Source organism: Nycticebus coucang, chromosome 15 (assembly GCF_027406575.1).
Source record: "Nycticebus coucang isolate mNycCou1 chromosome 15, mNycCou1.pri, whole genome shotgun sequence".
In the NCBI taxonomy this organism is placed as follows: domain Eukaryota; kingdom Metazoa; phylum Chordata; class Mammalia; order Primates; family Lorisidae; genus Nycticebus; species Nycticebus coucang.
In genome coordinates this window covers 554,945-570,876 of record NC_069794.1, presented here as the reverse complement: position 1 = coordinate 570,876, position 15,932 = coordinate 554,945, and the positions used below count along the sequence as shown (strand labels likewise).

At 41.0% G+C, this 15,932-nt stretch overlaps 1 protein-coding gene across 6 annotated transcripts in view; it reads left to right on the top strand.

Moving 5' to 3' along the window:
* Positions 1 to 15,932, top strand: part of TMCO3 (transmembrane and coiled-coil domains 3) — a 53,300-nt gene that overhangs the window by 24,716 nt on the left and 12,652 nt on the right. For all 6 annotated transcript variants that reach the window (XM_053563030.1, XM_053563029.1, XM_053563027.1 and 3 more), the window contains 2 exons: positions 6,435 to 6,552; positions 14,520 to 14,715. In XM_053563030.1, coding sequence (XP_053419005.1) covers positions 6,435 to 6,552; positions 14,520 to 14,715 — 314 coding nt within the window. The remainder of the gene's footprint in view (positions 1 to 6,434; positions 6,553 to 14,519; positions 14,716 to 15,932) is intronic.

Sequence of the window (15,932 nt, the reverse complement as noted above, 5' to 3'; positions counted from 1 at the left end):
CTATACTGAACACAGGAGGAGGAGAGAAGAGGCATTGCGGTAGCTGCACTGTATGACCTGGGGTTAGGAGACTTCCCACTGAAGAAAGGAGGCCGAGAAACCCTTCTAAACAGTGGCTGTCTCCTCCTGGACCCGAGGGAGCAGTGGGATGTGGATACAGGCCCCCTCGGTGTTTCTGGACCAGCTGCCACTGCCCTTGGGGCCCCATCTGTGATGGTCCAAGTATTCCTGGCCTGATGAACAAAACCCTATCATGAGACCAAGACAAGGCCCGAGGATCACCTGGGCCTGACCCGCACGGGACCAAGTATGAAAGCAGTTCACACCCGGGAATACTTACACTTGTGAAGAGATCTCTTGCTAGAAAAGACAGCTCCCAAACTCAGCACTCACGATGTAAATACCCCTTGTTATGAGAAAGCTTAATAAAGACTTCAAGATGAGCATGCTGGAAGCACTTGGGATATACATGCAGGAGTCATGTCTGTTTAATGAGATTAGACACAATATGGTTCAGACAGAAGAAATAGGAAGGAACAGGTAAGATACATGGGGACTTGATTGGGAGCCTTGACAGGAGGTCAGAAGAGGAGTCCTGGGAGAGACCAGAGAAAACACCTGGCAAGTTTTCAGACAGTTTTTCTGTCCAAAAGTAGAAAAATGAAATTAAATTCACCCTAGACATGTCATAATACAGCAGAACTTCAAGTATAAGGGTAAAATTTTGACACTAATTAGAAAAGACAGGTGGTTTAAAAAGATCATCCACGTCCGAGCAGTACCGGGCGATAGGGACAGTGAGGAGAGACCCCCACACACTGGGGGAAAATAATCTGTGTGTGCCCAGCAAAAATACTGCCAAGGAGGGGAGGAGACGAAGGTTTTTCTGACTTACAAGGAGATGGGGACACTAACCACCCTGAGGCCTCCACAGAGCCAGGGCAGGTGGTGGCAGCAGGAAGAAACTGAAGCAGAGGGAAAGTGAAAACAGGAGCATTTAATTAACAAGAGACTGTTAGAAAAGGAGAGTTTTGGTTATTTTTTTTTTAAAAGACCATGCTGAAACTCTAGATAGTAGAAGAGAGGCAGTGTTGTCAATGGGTGCGTGTTGGTGGGTAGGTAGGCATAGGAGGGACTTAGACTTCAATAGGAAATTTTTTTTATTAAATGTGTTAAAATGTAATATATGAACAGCACAGTTAGAAAGTGTAATATGGGGGAAAAGCTTATTTATAATAACAAAAAAACACTACTTAAGAAGAATAAATCTCTCAAAAGATAGGCGTGTCCTTTGTGGATAAAATCACAAAATGGAGTTCATATTCACGGATAAAGACTCCATACATAAAGATGTTATTTCGTCCCAGGTTTATAAACTCACAGCTATTTCAGTAAAAAATCTGGGACAGTTTTTTATGAAGCCAACTGTTTCTTTTTTTCTTTCTTTTTTTTTGAGACAGAGTCTCAAGCTGTCGCCCTGGGAAGAGTGCCGTAGCGTCACTGCTCACAGCAACCTCCAACTCTTGGGCTTAAGCAATTCTCTTGTATCAGCCTCCCAAATAGCTGGGACTACAGGTGCCTGGCACAACACCTGGCTATTTTTTGATTGTAGTTGTCATTGTTGTTTGGTGGGCCCAGGCTGGATTCAAACCCACCAGCTCCAGTATATGTGGCTGGCGCCCTAGCCCCTTGAGCTAGAGGTGTCAAGCCCAGCAAACTTGTTTCTAAAATTGATTTAACTAGCACTCTGGAAGACTGACGTGGGTAGATTGCCTGAACTCATGAGTTTGAGACTAGCCTGAGCCAGAGCAAGACCCCCGTCTCTAAAAAAAATAGCTGGGCATTGTGGTGGGAGCCTGTAGTACCAGCCACTTGGGAGGCTGAGGCAAGAGAATCGCTTAAGCTCAAGAGGTGGAGGTTGCTGTGATGCCACGGCACTCTACCCAGGGTGACATAGGGAGACTCTGTCTCAAAAAGAAAAAAAATTGATTTAAGAACAAAAAGTCAAGAACAGCCAATTTTAATTTGAAGTAAGGAGTGGCACTGCCAGATGTCAAGACTAGTAGTGACAGTGCAGTGGTCAGGCAGCCAGAATTACCACAGATGAGGTGGGTCGGTGGAGGAGAATGGACAGGCCAGGCAATGTAAATAGGTGGCAGAAATGTGCTAATCAGGGAAGGAGAGTTAGAACTAAGGGAGGAAATGGGGCAAAATAGTCTTATAACCTTAGGATAGAGAGAATTTCTTAAGATTCAAAATATAGAATCCAAAAGAGAAAATAGTGATATGACAGATGAAACTCTTAACTTTTATTAAAAGCTGTTTTTTAGAAGCCATAGGCTAGGCGGAGATGTACACTGTGGTTTATGGTAGTAGGATGTCTGGGATAGAAGATGGATAGATGTATGTGGGGAAAGGATTCATGTTCAGAATGCATGAAAGAACTAATATTAATCCAAACAAAAAAGTAGCCCAGTAGGAAAATAGGCAAAATGTCTGAGCAGATGACTTAGGGAAAAAAAAACTAAATGACTAATAAGACATGAAACTCTACTGACCTTGCTGGTGTCAGGAAAATGCAGGCTGAGAGCCTGGAGGGGCCAGCTCACCTTGCCCAGCCAGCAGAGTCTGCACTGTGCCCTTTGCACTGGCAGACGTGGAGCTCAAGGCCCTTGAGTATTGTAAACAGAAAATTCCATTTCTAGATACATATCCTAGAAAACTCTTGCAAATGTATAAGAATATTGATAGTTGCATTATTTTTAACAGCAAAAAAGATTGACAGATAACCTGAGTATTCAGTAATACACTGGATAATTAAACTATGGTGGAGGCATGTTGGAATACTACAGAAGCAAGCATGAATTAATCTTACAGTACTGAGGAAAAAGTACAAGGTGATAGGGTGTGTAAAGTTGGAAAGCCTGCAAGTTCTTACACACTAAAAGCATGAAGAATAGGAGTGGAAAGCCCCAGTGGACGGGGCAGGTGTGCTGGCAGGGAAGGGGCATGTGGCTCAGCTGGATGTTTCTCTATCAGAAACCACGTAATGGTGAGCGCTGCCCATTACATCATGCTTTGTACCTTTTTCAGCGAAGGTGTTTTGTGACTGTTATTAAAAAAACGAGAGAACCACTAAGAAGTGTAATTGTAGTTTGTTTCTAAACCCAACTGTTATATTACTGTAGTTTCATAGTAAGTCTTGAAGTCAGGAAGTGTGAGCCTCTAACTGTATTCTCCTTCAATATTATTTTGGCTGTTTGGGGGTCTCTTGAGATTCCATGTGAATTTTAGGCTGTGTTTTTCAATTTTTCAGAAATTGCTGGGATTTTGATGGGAATTGCATTGAATTCGTAGTAGTAATTTGGCTAATATTGTCATCTAAACAGTGTTAAGTCTTCCACCCTTGAACATAGGATATCTTTACGTTAATTTGTGTTTTCTTTCATTTCTTTTGGCAATGTCTATAAGTTTTTTTGACTCCTTGTTTAGCTTTATTCCTATTTTATTCCTTTTGATCTATCGTAAATGGAATTGTTAATCTTTTCAGATTGCTCATTGTTAGTATACAGAAATGCAACTAATTTTTGTGTGTTAATTTTGTACCCTGCAACTATGTGAATTGGTTTGTTAACCCTAACAGGTTTTTTTGTGTATTAAATCTTAAATTTTCTGCATGTGAAGTGATGTCTTCTATTATAGACATTATTTAACTCTTCCTTACGATTTAGATACCAGCCTCATTTCCTAGAGATGCACACTGAGGTTTATGGGAGTAGGATGTGTGGGAGTTCCCTCAAGGGGACAGGGTCGAGGAGTGAGATTAGTCCTGAGTTGATATTGAACCTGGATTATTTGTCCCTGGAGATGATGCATTGTATTATTCTTTCTATTTTCCCATAGTTCGAAATTCTTACTAAAAATTTCTACGTAGCCCACCTTTGATATTCTCCCACCAAAGCTTAGAGGTACCTACCTGGACACACTGGAAGCCTCAGTCACTGTTTATGTAGGTTTGGGTCCAAATTCTATTCCTTTTCTACTTTTCAGGATGTCTAGCCAGTATGTCAGATATTGGGGCCCAAATCCCAAAGGGGTCTGATAAATAACTTCACTCTGCCCAGCTTGTACTAAAAACCCACAGAAAGAGAAACAGGATGCCAGCAGCTGGGGGTGAAAATAGCTTGACCATGGTATAGAAGCTGTGGCTTGTATATAGCAGGGCTGGGCTCTGTGTATCTCCTCCTTCACTGCAGAATGAGGCTTACCCACTCAGCTGAATGCAGTGTTGACCTGCAGGGGCCTCCTGGGCAGAGCCTGCCCTGAGAGACTCGGATCTGCCAGTGAATGCCCTGACAAGTGGTTTTGGGGTGGTTGGCCAGGGGAAGAGGCACTGCTGACCATTCCCAGACAGAGTGCCCTTGTCTGCTGAGCAGCGTGTGAGGCCAGAAGTGCTAGGAAAATCCCTTCTTGTGGAAATATAAGCAAGGGGAAGGGAGGTTTTCCCAATTAATATACTAGAATTTTCATTGTGTCATTATTTGAAATAGTGGAAAAATTGAAATCCTGAATGTCCATAAAAAGGTGATAATTGGGGTAATTCTGCCGCAGTCTTAAAAATCAGTCAGCAGGGCAGCACCTGTGGCTCACTGGAGTAGGGCGCCGGCCCCATATGCCGGAGGTGGCAGGTTCAAACCCAGCCCCGGCCAAAAACTGCAAAAAAAAAAAAAAATCAGTCAGCTTTTGGTATAATGTGGATAATTTTCAGATACCATGGTAATCAAAAAGCAAGTTGCAGAAACGTTGACTGTATAAAATTTAAAATTATGAAATAATGAACTCAGTTTTGTTTTCAGATACACAGATGTCATGATAAGGGACAAATGTGCTCAAGGGGACAGTAAACACTGGAAGTTGAAAGATGGCTGGGAGTGTGGAGGAACGCACTCCCAGCTCCTTGGTGGTGCCTGGAGTGGTTTATTTCTCTAAAAATCTGGAGTGACCATGTCAAAAGTTTAAAATTCAGCAAAATTCAATTTTAGATATGTGAGCATTGATTATATTCTTTTTTTTTTTTTTTTTTTTTTTTAGACAGAGCCTCCAGCTGTCTCCCTGGGTAGAGTGCTGTGGCATCATAGCTCACAGCAACCTCCAACTCCTGGGCTCAAGCGATTCTCCTGCCTTCACCTCCCAAGTATCTGGGATTACAGGTGCTTGCCACAACGCCCGGCTATTTTTTGGTTGCAGCCATCATTGTTGTTTGGGAGGCCCAGGCTGGATTCGAACCCACCAGCTCAGGTGTATGTGGCTGGCGCTTTAGCAGCTTGAGCCACAGGTGCCAAGCCTGGTTATATTCTTTTTTTTTGGTCATTTAAACTGTTTGATTAAAGGAATGGAAAATTTTGTTTGGTTCTGTCTGATTCTTTTTATATAAGCTTATATAAAGCTATGAGATTGGTCTTTAAAAATCTATTAGTACCAATAGCTTTGTTTTGTTTTGTTTTTAATACCAATAGCTTTTTTAAAAATAAAAAATCTTTTTTTGTGGGGTAGTGGAATGCCAGTTTAATTTTCAGAGGCACATTTAGAAAGTCCAAAGCCAGGCTTGGTGCCCGTAGCTCAGTGGTTAGGTTGCCAGCCACATCATACCAGGGCTGGTGGGTTCGAACCCGGCCCGGGTCAGCTAAACAACAATGACAACTACAACAAAAAAACAGCCGGATGTTGTGGTGGGTGCCTGTAGTCCCAGCTACTTGGGAGGCTGAGGCAAGAGAATCACTTAAACCCAAGAGTTTGAGGTTGCTGTGAGCTATGACTCCATGGCACTCTACCAAGGGCAACATAAGACTGTCTCAACAACAACAACAAAAAGTCCAAAGCCAGAGTTGTGTGTTAAACATGGAGATACTGGGAAATATGTGCAAAACATATCAGTTCTCTTTCTTCCTACCAGAAGAGTTGCTTGGCCTCTGCAGCCAGGCATGGTGACAACCATCTGTCTGTCTACCAAACCTGTGTGTCTAATGGGGAGAGGCTGAACATGTGGAATACAAACACTAGTCCTAGGCAGGCAAAGTCAGGTCTCCCTGGAGCAGCTCAGGTCAGAAGTGAAGCTGCTTTGTATGTTGCTGGGATACAGATGAGATGGGCATGACGGTCCAAGCCTATTATCTCCTTACTCGCCCATGTTATCGTTTCATAATGGTATTTTTCTGTAATTGTATAAATAACAAGTACTAGTAATAAAAATATTCTGGTGATTTGCTTTACAAAAAGTTTTTAGTCTTTAAAGTGCTTCATTGTTCTCAGATTTTAAAGTCTGAGGTACCAAATTATTTGAATTATTATGGGAATGTGCAGAGTGGTATATTTTGATGGAGGGTATGTTAGCTTGTGGCAAACCTGGGTCTTCAGTGACCTCTTTTTTTGAGCAGGTGACATTGACTACAGCATGGTGCTTCTGGGGGTGTTGGTGATGCAGGACGTGCAGATGGGACTGTTCATGGCCATCATGCCGACGCTCATCCAGGCAGGAGCAGGCACAGCTTCCAGGTAAATGTTTGGTACACACAGTTTTCCTACTTTAAAATGCTTTGTCTATGAAAACATAATTCAGTGCCTTTTTCCAGAGACATGCTCAGAGCTCACAGGCTTGTGGGCATAGGCCCCACAGAGACCTGTGTGGCACAAATCCTGGCAACTTGAGCAAGTCACCTCTTCTCACTGACCCTCAGTCTGTCCTTCATGCGTGGGGGCGGCCGTGGTGCTAGGGCATTTGGGAGGATTAAATGAGTTAAGACGTAAACAAGCTGGAACAATGCCTGGAACATTGTAATGATGTGTGCAAGTGTGTCTGTGGGGTGTAAATCTGTACATGTGCTGTGTTTGTGATAGGTCTGTGTGTATGGAGGGGGCATATTTATGTGTGTGATATGTGTGGCATGTGTGCTTACATTATGTTCATGAGTAAGTGGGCATGTATCTGCATGCATATGTGGTGTGGGTCATGCAAGCTGTCATTTTGGTGGTTGTCATTATTGCCTTTGCCATCACTGCTATTTCCTTTGATCCTTTTTTCATTTTCCGAATAAAACAATGCCAAACCTAAACTGCACTTGCTGGGGTTCACGTGGAGAAAGAATCCAAGTGGGAGAAATTAGGTGTAGGTTATGCGGCATGTAAAAATAGATTCTCAGAATACCAGCCAGAAAATGAACACAATTGGGAAGGGAAATCTAGGGAGCCCTATAAAATGTGAGGGTAGATTGTATGTGGGGTAGGACTGTAAGCTTGGATTTATTTTAAGCAAATATGCTGTAATTGATGCGTATAAATATGGTGCTTTAGGTATCTTCAGAGACTACATTTATTACATCTCTTAGTCTTATCACTAATGATACAACTTGTCAAAAGTTAGATTTTTTTGGAAATTTCTTTTGGAACCAGTTTGAACACTAAGACCTGTCTCATGTACGTCATTTCTTCCCTTCTAATCCAAATGCTTTGGGCTTTTTCTTGCCTTACTGCGCTGGCTAGAATTTCCAGCACTTTCCTGGATAAGACCATGTGTGAGGGCCTTGTTCCTGACCTCAGGGAGTGTTCACTCTCTCACCATTGAGCATGACGTTAGCTGTAAGGTTTTGTAAATATTTGTCAAGTTGAGGTAGTTCTCCTCTGTTCCTAGTTCACTCAGTTTTTATCATGAATGAGTATTGGATTTTTGTCAAATACTTTTTATTTGACATACCAATTGATATGATCGTGTTCTTTTTCTTCTTTGGCTAGTTGACACGGTAGATAACATTGAGTTTTGAAAGTCGAACTGGCCTTGCATACCTGGAATGAATCCCATCTGGGCTAGGTATATAATTCTTTTTATACATTGCTGCATTCAGTTGCTAATTTATTGAGGATTTGGGTTCTAAGTTCATGAGTGATACTGGTATCTAGTTTTATTTTTATATATTTTTTTATCTGGTTTGGGTATTAATAGTCATACTAGGTTGATAAATGATTTGGGAAATAATTACTTCCTCTTTATTTTATGGAAAATGTATAAAATTGATGTTAATTCTTCCATGACGTTTGGTAGAATTCTTCAGTAAAACCATCTGAGTCATGATATTTCTTTTTAGGAAATTTTCTTAAATTGCAAATTGAATTTGTTTAATAGTTAAAAGAGCTATTAAAAGTATCTTTTTCGTATTGTAGAGCTGTTGTTTAGCTTTTTGAGGATTGTTCTATTCTGTCTTGATTGTTGATTTCCTATATGTAGAGTTGTCTGTAGTGTTCCTTTCCCACCCTTTTGATATCTGCAGGGTCTGGAGTGATGTCCCTTGTTTCTTTGTATCTTCTCTCTCTTTTTTTCTTTGTTAGTCTTTCTAGGGGTTTGGCAATTTTATTAATCTTTTCAGAGAAGTAGTTCTTTGTTTCATTGTTTTTTTTTTCCATTGTTTTTCTGTTTTTAATTTCATTGGTTTCTACCCTTATCTTTATCATTTCTTTCTTTTTTTTTTTTTTTGGCCGGGGCTGGGTTTGAACCCGCCACCTCTGGCCATATGGGACTGGCGCCCTACTCCTTGAGCCACAGGCGCCACCCTATCATTTTTTTCTAATTGCTTTGGATTTATTTTGCTTTTTCTAGGTTCTCATGGTATGAACTTAGATTACTGATTTGATATGTTTGTTCTACCGTAAGCATTTAATGCTATAAATTTCCCTCTTGGCAGTTTCAGCTGCATCTCATGTATTTTGATATGTCATATTTTTATTATTTTTATTCTGAATTTCCTTTGATGCCTCCTCTTTGACCCATGGATTGCTTATAAGTGCTGCATAATTTTTAATCATTTGGAGATTTTCCTTTTGTCTTTCTGTTACTGCTTTCTATATTGATTCCACTCACTGTGGTCAGATAACACTTTGTGTGATTTTAGTTCTTTAAATTTGTTGAGGTCTGTTTTATGGCCTATGATGTGGTCTATGATAAATGTTCCAAAATCACTTGGGAAAAAAAACTATGTCAGTTAGATCCTGTTGTTTCATTGCATTGTTTGCTTTTCTGTATTCTTTTTTTTTTTTTTTTCCTGAGCCAGAGTCTTACTTTTTTGCCCTTGGTAGAGTGTGGTGGCATCATAGCTCACAGCAATCTCAAACTCTCTTGATTCAAGCGATTCTCTTGCCTCAGCCTCCCAAGTAGCTGAGACTATGGGTGCCCGCCACAACACCCAGCTATTTTTAGAGACATGGTCTTGCTCTTGGTTAGGCTGGTCTTGAACTTGTGAGTTCAAGTGATCCGCCACCTTGACCTCCCAGAGTGCTGGGATTACAGCCGTGAGCTACTGTCCACGGCTGTAATATATACACTTTTCTACATTCTTGCAGTAATTGTATTAATTGTTGAGGGAGATGATATTGAAGTCTCCACTTATAATAGGATATTTGTCTATTTCTCTTTTGAGCTGTCAGCTTTTGCTTTATGTATTTGGGACTCTTGCTGGTACATACACATTTAGAATCATTTTGTCTTCCTGGTGGATTGATCTGGGTATTATATAATATACTTTTTGTTTTTTGTAATTTTTCTTCTTTTGTAATTTACTTGTCTATTATTAATATTGTCATTCCTGGTATTTTGATTAATGTGTGCAATGGTATATCTTTTCCTTATACATTAGAACCTCTGTAAGTTGGCCACCCAAGGGACTGAAACAAACTGGTCAACATGCAGAGGTGGTCAACATAAGGAACTAGGTCTCTTGTACTGCTTTGTACATGTGGTGCATGCCCAGTTAGTGAAAATTAGGTCAACTTAAGGAGGTGGTCAGCACAGGGAGGAAGTCAGCTGTGGAGATTCTACTGTATTTACTTTCAGCTTACTTGCACCATTGTATTTGAGGTGAGTTTTTTATAGACACCATATTGTTGGATGACTTTTAAAAATCTAATCAGCCAATCTCTGTCTTTTAATGATGTGTTTAGACCACTTACATTTCAGGTAAATATCGATAAGTTAGGACCTAAACCTGCATTCTATTATTTTTTTCTTTTCTGTTTCTTCTTACTCTTTTTCTGTTTTCTTATGTCTCTAAGGGATACTTGCATGTTTTTTAGGGTTCCAGTTAGATTTATTTATAATGTTTTGCATATATTGACATGTATAATTTTCTTAGTGCTCTGAGTATTATGGTAGACACACGTAACTTATCAGAGTTTGTTGGAATCAGTGTTTTACCACTTTGTCTGAATTGAAGAAACCTTATTTCCATAGGTTCCAAAGCTCCCTTTCCCCTTCCCTACTTTTTTTTTTTTTCACATAAATGACTTTATTGGAAATCACTTCGCCAAAACACACATTTTTAGTTCTTCTTAATCACTTCTTATCACGCATCTGCTGCTCATGTCAGCGTTATGTTTTCCCCAAAATAATATGTGATATGTTATCTGCCTGAGTCCAGATCTGATGGTCTTCCTACCACCTACCATATTGCTTTTGTATTGTTCTGTTCAACAAAACGGATGAGAATACAACTCCACTGTGTCTTATCTCCAGCCCTGTGAACTGTTTCAGTGTTCTTGGACTTGGCACTCAGTTGAACTGCCTTGCAGAGAGCTTGAGCATGAGTGGGGAGAACTTTGGGCATTGTCTGGGGCACCAGACTGAGCCACTGAGCTGGGCGCAGGAAGCCATTGTGAAAGAACTCCCCCTTCCCTACTTTTTACACATGGTTGTGCTTTGCATGACCTTTCAGTCAATGGCAGACCACGTATATGATGGTGGTTCCATAGATTATAATGGAGCTGATGACATCACGGCTGTCATGGTGCTATGGCACAGTGTGCCTTTCATATGTTTGGTGACTGGTATGAACAACCTCCCTGGTCTGCCAGCCAGACTTCTACATGAATGTTCAAGCATCATTGTTCATAATAGTTAAAAAGTATTAAGAACTCAAATGTCTGTTAGCTAATAAATGGAAACACAGAGTATGATATATGCATACAATGAAATATTAATCAATTCGTTAAAAGTGAATTGCTGATTCATACTACAGTGTGGATGAATGAACCCCAACATCATGATGCTCAGTGAAGAAAGCCAGTCACAAAGGCCATATGTCATATTATCATTTATATGAAACATTCATAACAGGCAAGTCTGTAGAAACAGAAAGTGGATTTAGTGGTTGCCAGGGCTGGGAGATGGGGGATGAGGGGGAATGGGTGCTTACAGTAGCAGGGTTTCTCTTATGGGTGGTAAAACACTCTAAAATTGATTATGGGATGGTTGTGTAACTTTGTGAATATACTAGAAACCATTGAATTGTGTATTTTAGATGAATGAGTTTTAGTTTTATGTGAATCTGTTCTCCAAGCTGTTAAAAGTTAGGTATGATATTATTTTAAACACATGCAAAAAAATGAGTAGAGAGATTAGAAATAATCTCAACAAGGTGTCAGTGATTTCCTACTGGGAGACTAGTAGGTTTATGGTAATTTTCCCCCGCTATGTATAATTTTTCAGTATTTTAGGAGAACCCATCTTCCAATTTTAATAACCAGGGGATATTTATATTGAAAAATCAAAGAAATAAAATTAGTAGCCTCCTTATTAACCTTTAGTTAGAACTAATCATTTTTTTTTTCTTTTTTGAGACAGTCTTACTTTGTTGCCCATGGTAGAGTGCCATGGTGTCATAGCTCACAGCAACCTCAAGCTCTTTGGCTTGAGCCATTCATTTGCCTCAGCCTCCCAAGTAGCTTGGACTATAGGTGCTGGCTACAAGAGCTGGCTAGTTTTTTCTAATTTTAGTAGAGACGGAGTCTCACTCTTGTTAGGCTGGTCTCCAACTCCTGATCTCAAGCAATCTGGCCCAGAACTAATCTTGATCTTTCCTAAAGGAAAGAATCAACTGCTTCACTCAAAATAGTTCACTGGTAAAGAATAGAACATAGAAGGCTAAAGAACTGGGGCTGGGCAGGGTGGCTCAGTCCTGTAGTCCCAACACTTTGGGAGGTAGAGGAGACAGAGTTGCTTAAGCCCAGGCAGGATTTTGAAGTTTGAGTGAGCTCTAATTGCATCACTGAACTCCAGCCTGGACAACAGAACAAGACTCTGTCTCTAAAAAAATTAAAATAAAAAAAATGAAAAAGAAAATTAGAAAAAAAAGATTATGCACATATTAAACAGAGTTATGTTTCTTATTTTATAAAGATGTATGCTGCAATTAAAAATATGAATACTGGCTTGTCACCTATGGCTCAAACGGCTAAGGTGCCAGCCACATACATCTGAGTTGGTGGGTTTGAATCCAGCCTGGGCCCGCCAAACAACAATGATGGCTGCAACAAAAAATAGCTGGACATTGTGGTGGGTGCCTGTAGTCCCAGCTACTTGGGAGGAGGAGGCAGGAGAATTGCTTGAGCCCAGGAGTAGGAGGTTGCTGTGAGCTGTGATGCCACTGCACTCTACCCAGTGTGACAGCTTGAGTCTCTGTCTCAAAAAGAAAAAAGAATACTGTATTTTATTTTTAATTTGCATTTGTGTGTATGTGTGTGTGTGAATAACACTTTTTTTTTTTTTTTTGAGACAGAGTCTCGAGTATGTCACCCTCCGTAGAGTGAGGTGGCATCCCAGCTCACAGCTACCTCCAACCCTTGGGCTTAAATGATTCTCTTGCTTCAGCCTCCCACATAGCTGTGACTACAGGCACCCGCCACAACACCTGCCTATTTTTTGGTGCAATTGTCACTGGTGTTTAGCTGGTGGGCACCGGTTTTGAATCCATCAGCCTTGATGTGTGTGGCTGGCACCGTAATCATTGTGCTACGGGCGCCGAGCCTGAATGACACATTTTAAAAGCAGCAAAGCAAATGAGCAGTTAATATACAAACAAATAAAGTACAAAATGCTCACCTTCACACCACCACTCTTACCTTTCAGACTGTGAACTATTAAAAGTTGTTGCTGCCTAGTAAAAAGAGAAGGGTGCTCTTGAGTCCTGATTGGTAGTGGGAGTTGGAGCAAATTCCTCCTGCCAGCAACTCAGACAGATGTTACCATGATGTAAGATACACTTCCCTCTCAGAGCCCCTCAGACAGTGTCCATCATGACAAAGGACACACATCACTGCAATACAGCAAGGACCTACACTAGCCTGTGCCTGGCTAAGTAAATTTTGACACATTTCAGGCACACTTATGTAGTGCTCAAATAAAGGGGGCTAGTGCTAATACAGAACCTTCTTCAAAATTTGTTATGTGGAAAAATAACTCATTGGCTATTCCAGTGAGGTTGCTTAGCCCACTCTGTGGCTGGGGGGAGTAGGGCCTCTGGTCCCCTCTGCAGGTCCATGCTTAACAAGGTGGATGGGAACATCACTTACCCGTGGAGGGAGTGGCTAGCAACTTAGCTCACCACACCAAGGTGGCTGGCATGGGGAGGACAGCTGGGGACCTGAGCCTGGCTACCAGGAGAGGGATAGGCAGGTGCTGGGGGAGGCCTACTAGCTGTTCTGTCTTCCTTCCATATGGGGATCCACAAAACCATTCTCCCTGCCAGTCCATGGAGGGACCCTGAGAGATTTCCCCACCTTGTTGTCACAGAGGGACCCTGAGGGATTCGCTCCCCCTTGTTCTCACAGAGGGACCCTGAGAGATTTGTCCCCCCCTTGTTGTCACAGAGGAACCCCAAGGAATTTCCCCTGGGTTTCTGACACACCCATCATGAGTCTTTGGTCCTTCTCTTTCTGCGTCAGGCCTGACTCTGTTCTGATTCCCCTGGAATTTGGCAATTTGAGATTTATCTTTCCAGCGGGCTGATGCTTGACTGCAGTGCAGAAGCTGTTGAGAATGTGATGTTGTCTCCTGCTGAAGAAACCAGTAGGCACTAAGTGGTGGATAGCTACAGTAAAAAGAGGCCTGTGTGTTTAAAGGTGACAGATACACAGCAGTGCCTTTCTTGTGAAGATCTGTAGGCTGAGATCCTAGTACATCCTGAGATGGGTATGGCATATTATAGACAGAGCTTATTAAAGAATCACTCCCTGTGTTTAAATGCCTGACTTAAACTTTAGACTTTCTAGATTGGGATTAGGAACATTCTGCTACAAGTCACTGGGGTTCTTAGTGGTGCTTCTGACGTTGAGATTGCGTTGTGACCGTAACAGGGCAGCTGCCTGGGAAGGACACGGAAGGAATTGATTCCTGTGGAGATTTTGTCATCAGGCATCGACTGACACATGAAGCTTTCACTTAGGGGGTTTCACATCTGGAAAAAAATGTGTTTTCTTCAAATACTGATTGCAAAACAGTCCTCCTTCTCTATTTGATTCGAGTGACTTAATTTCCAAAATTAATATGACCATGGGTTTTATTTTAGTATTTGAAAGTAAGAATAAATATGATTTGGGTAATTTATTTTGTAACAGGTTAAAGAAAAAAGTGAAAATCATTTTATTGAGTTTTAGCAAAATGTATTTTGGAAGCGAATTAACATGTCCCCCTTTTTCTCTCCTAGCATTGCCATGGAAGTGCTGCGAATACTGGTTCTGGTTGGCCAAGTTCTTTTGTCGCTAGCTGCTGTTTTCCTTTTATGTCTTGTTATAAAGACTTACCTCATAGGACCATATTACCGAAAGCTGCATATGGAAAGCAAAGGGAACAAAGAAATTCTTATTTTGGGAATATCTGCCTTCATCTTCTTAATGTTAACGGTAATTCTCAAATTATGTGTTATTTGTATAATCTCATTTATCATCTGTTGCACTGAAAGCTTGTGATCAGTTCTTAATCTTTTCATTTTAATAGTGGTTATAATATATGAGACACTAGTATTTTTTATTTTATATGTGATTTATTCTACCCACTGATATATAATACGGTGGTGAGCTCAACCTGTTTTGACTCCTGCTCCTCAGTACTTTGCTAAAATGTCATTTATGGTCATGAAGAGCCTTATAAACACCAGTGTCATACCATGTTTCTGTGTCTTAAACTTTCAAGTAGCTTTGTAACTGAAATATGAGGTTAAGTTTTTAAAATGCCTTGCTGATAACAAGCCAGTTAACAGTATAACTTTTATTGTTGTAATGTGAACAGTTTAAAGAAAGTTTGTTGTGGAAAGTAGTCCCAGCCTCCCCTCATAAAGAGGATGAGCTTTCTGTGAGATCCAGAGATGCTTTGAGACACCCAAGGAAGATCCAGGGACAGCATTACCGGACACTCTGCCCTTACAGCTCAGCAACCACACTGCTTGATATTTACCCCACAGATGTGAACACTTATGCTCACACCTTTATTAGTATTAGCCAGAAACATCCCAAACACCCTTCAGAGGGTGAATGTTGGACAAACAGTGTGATACCCACATCATGGAACCCTTGCTTGCAGTAACTTCTGGAGCACACAGCATGGGGGGACGTCAGAGAAGGGTGTTGAAAGAGAAGGCCATCCCCATGGCTGTGTACTACACGAGTCCACTTACGAAGTGACAGCATTTCAGGGATTGCGGGAACATTTGTGGTGGGCAGTAATTGGAGAGGGGCTGGAATGGGGAGGTCCTTGTGAGGATGGGCGTTCTGTATCCTCACAGTGTCCGTGTTAGTATCCGGCTCTGATCCTGCGCAATGACTGGCAAGATGTTAGAGAACACTGAGGAAGTAAAGTGAAAGGCATGGGAGAATTCTATATTATTTCTTAAAATTGTACATGAATACGTAATTATCTCAAAATCAGAACTTTCAATTTTAAAAAAGTAAATTAACAAAATGCATTTTTAAATGCTGGTATTTTATAATCTTGGGAGAAAACCTTGATTCGCTTCTGCCCAGAGCTGCTGATATGAGTTTAACTGTTTTAAGAATGTGACTTACTTAAATGCTTACCCTTCTTTACCATTGCAGAGTATTTTTCTCTTTGAAAATAACTTCCA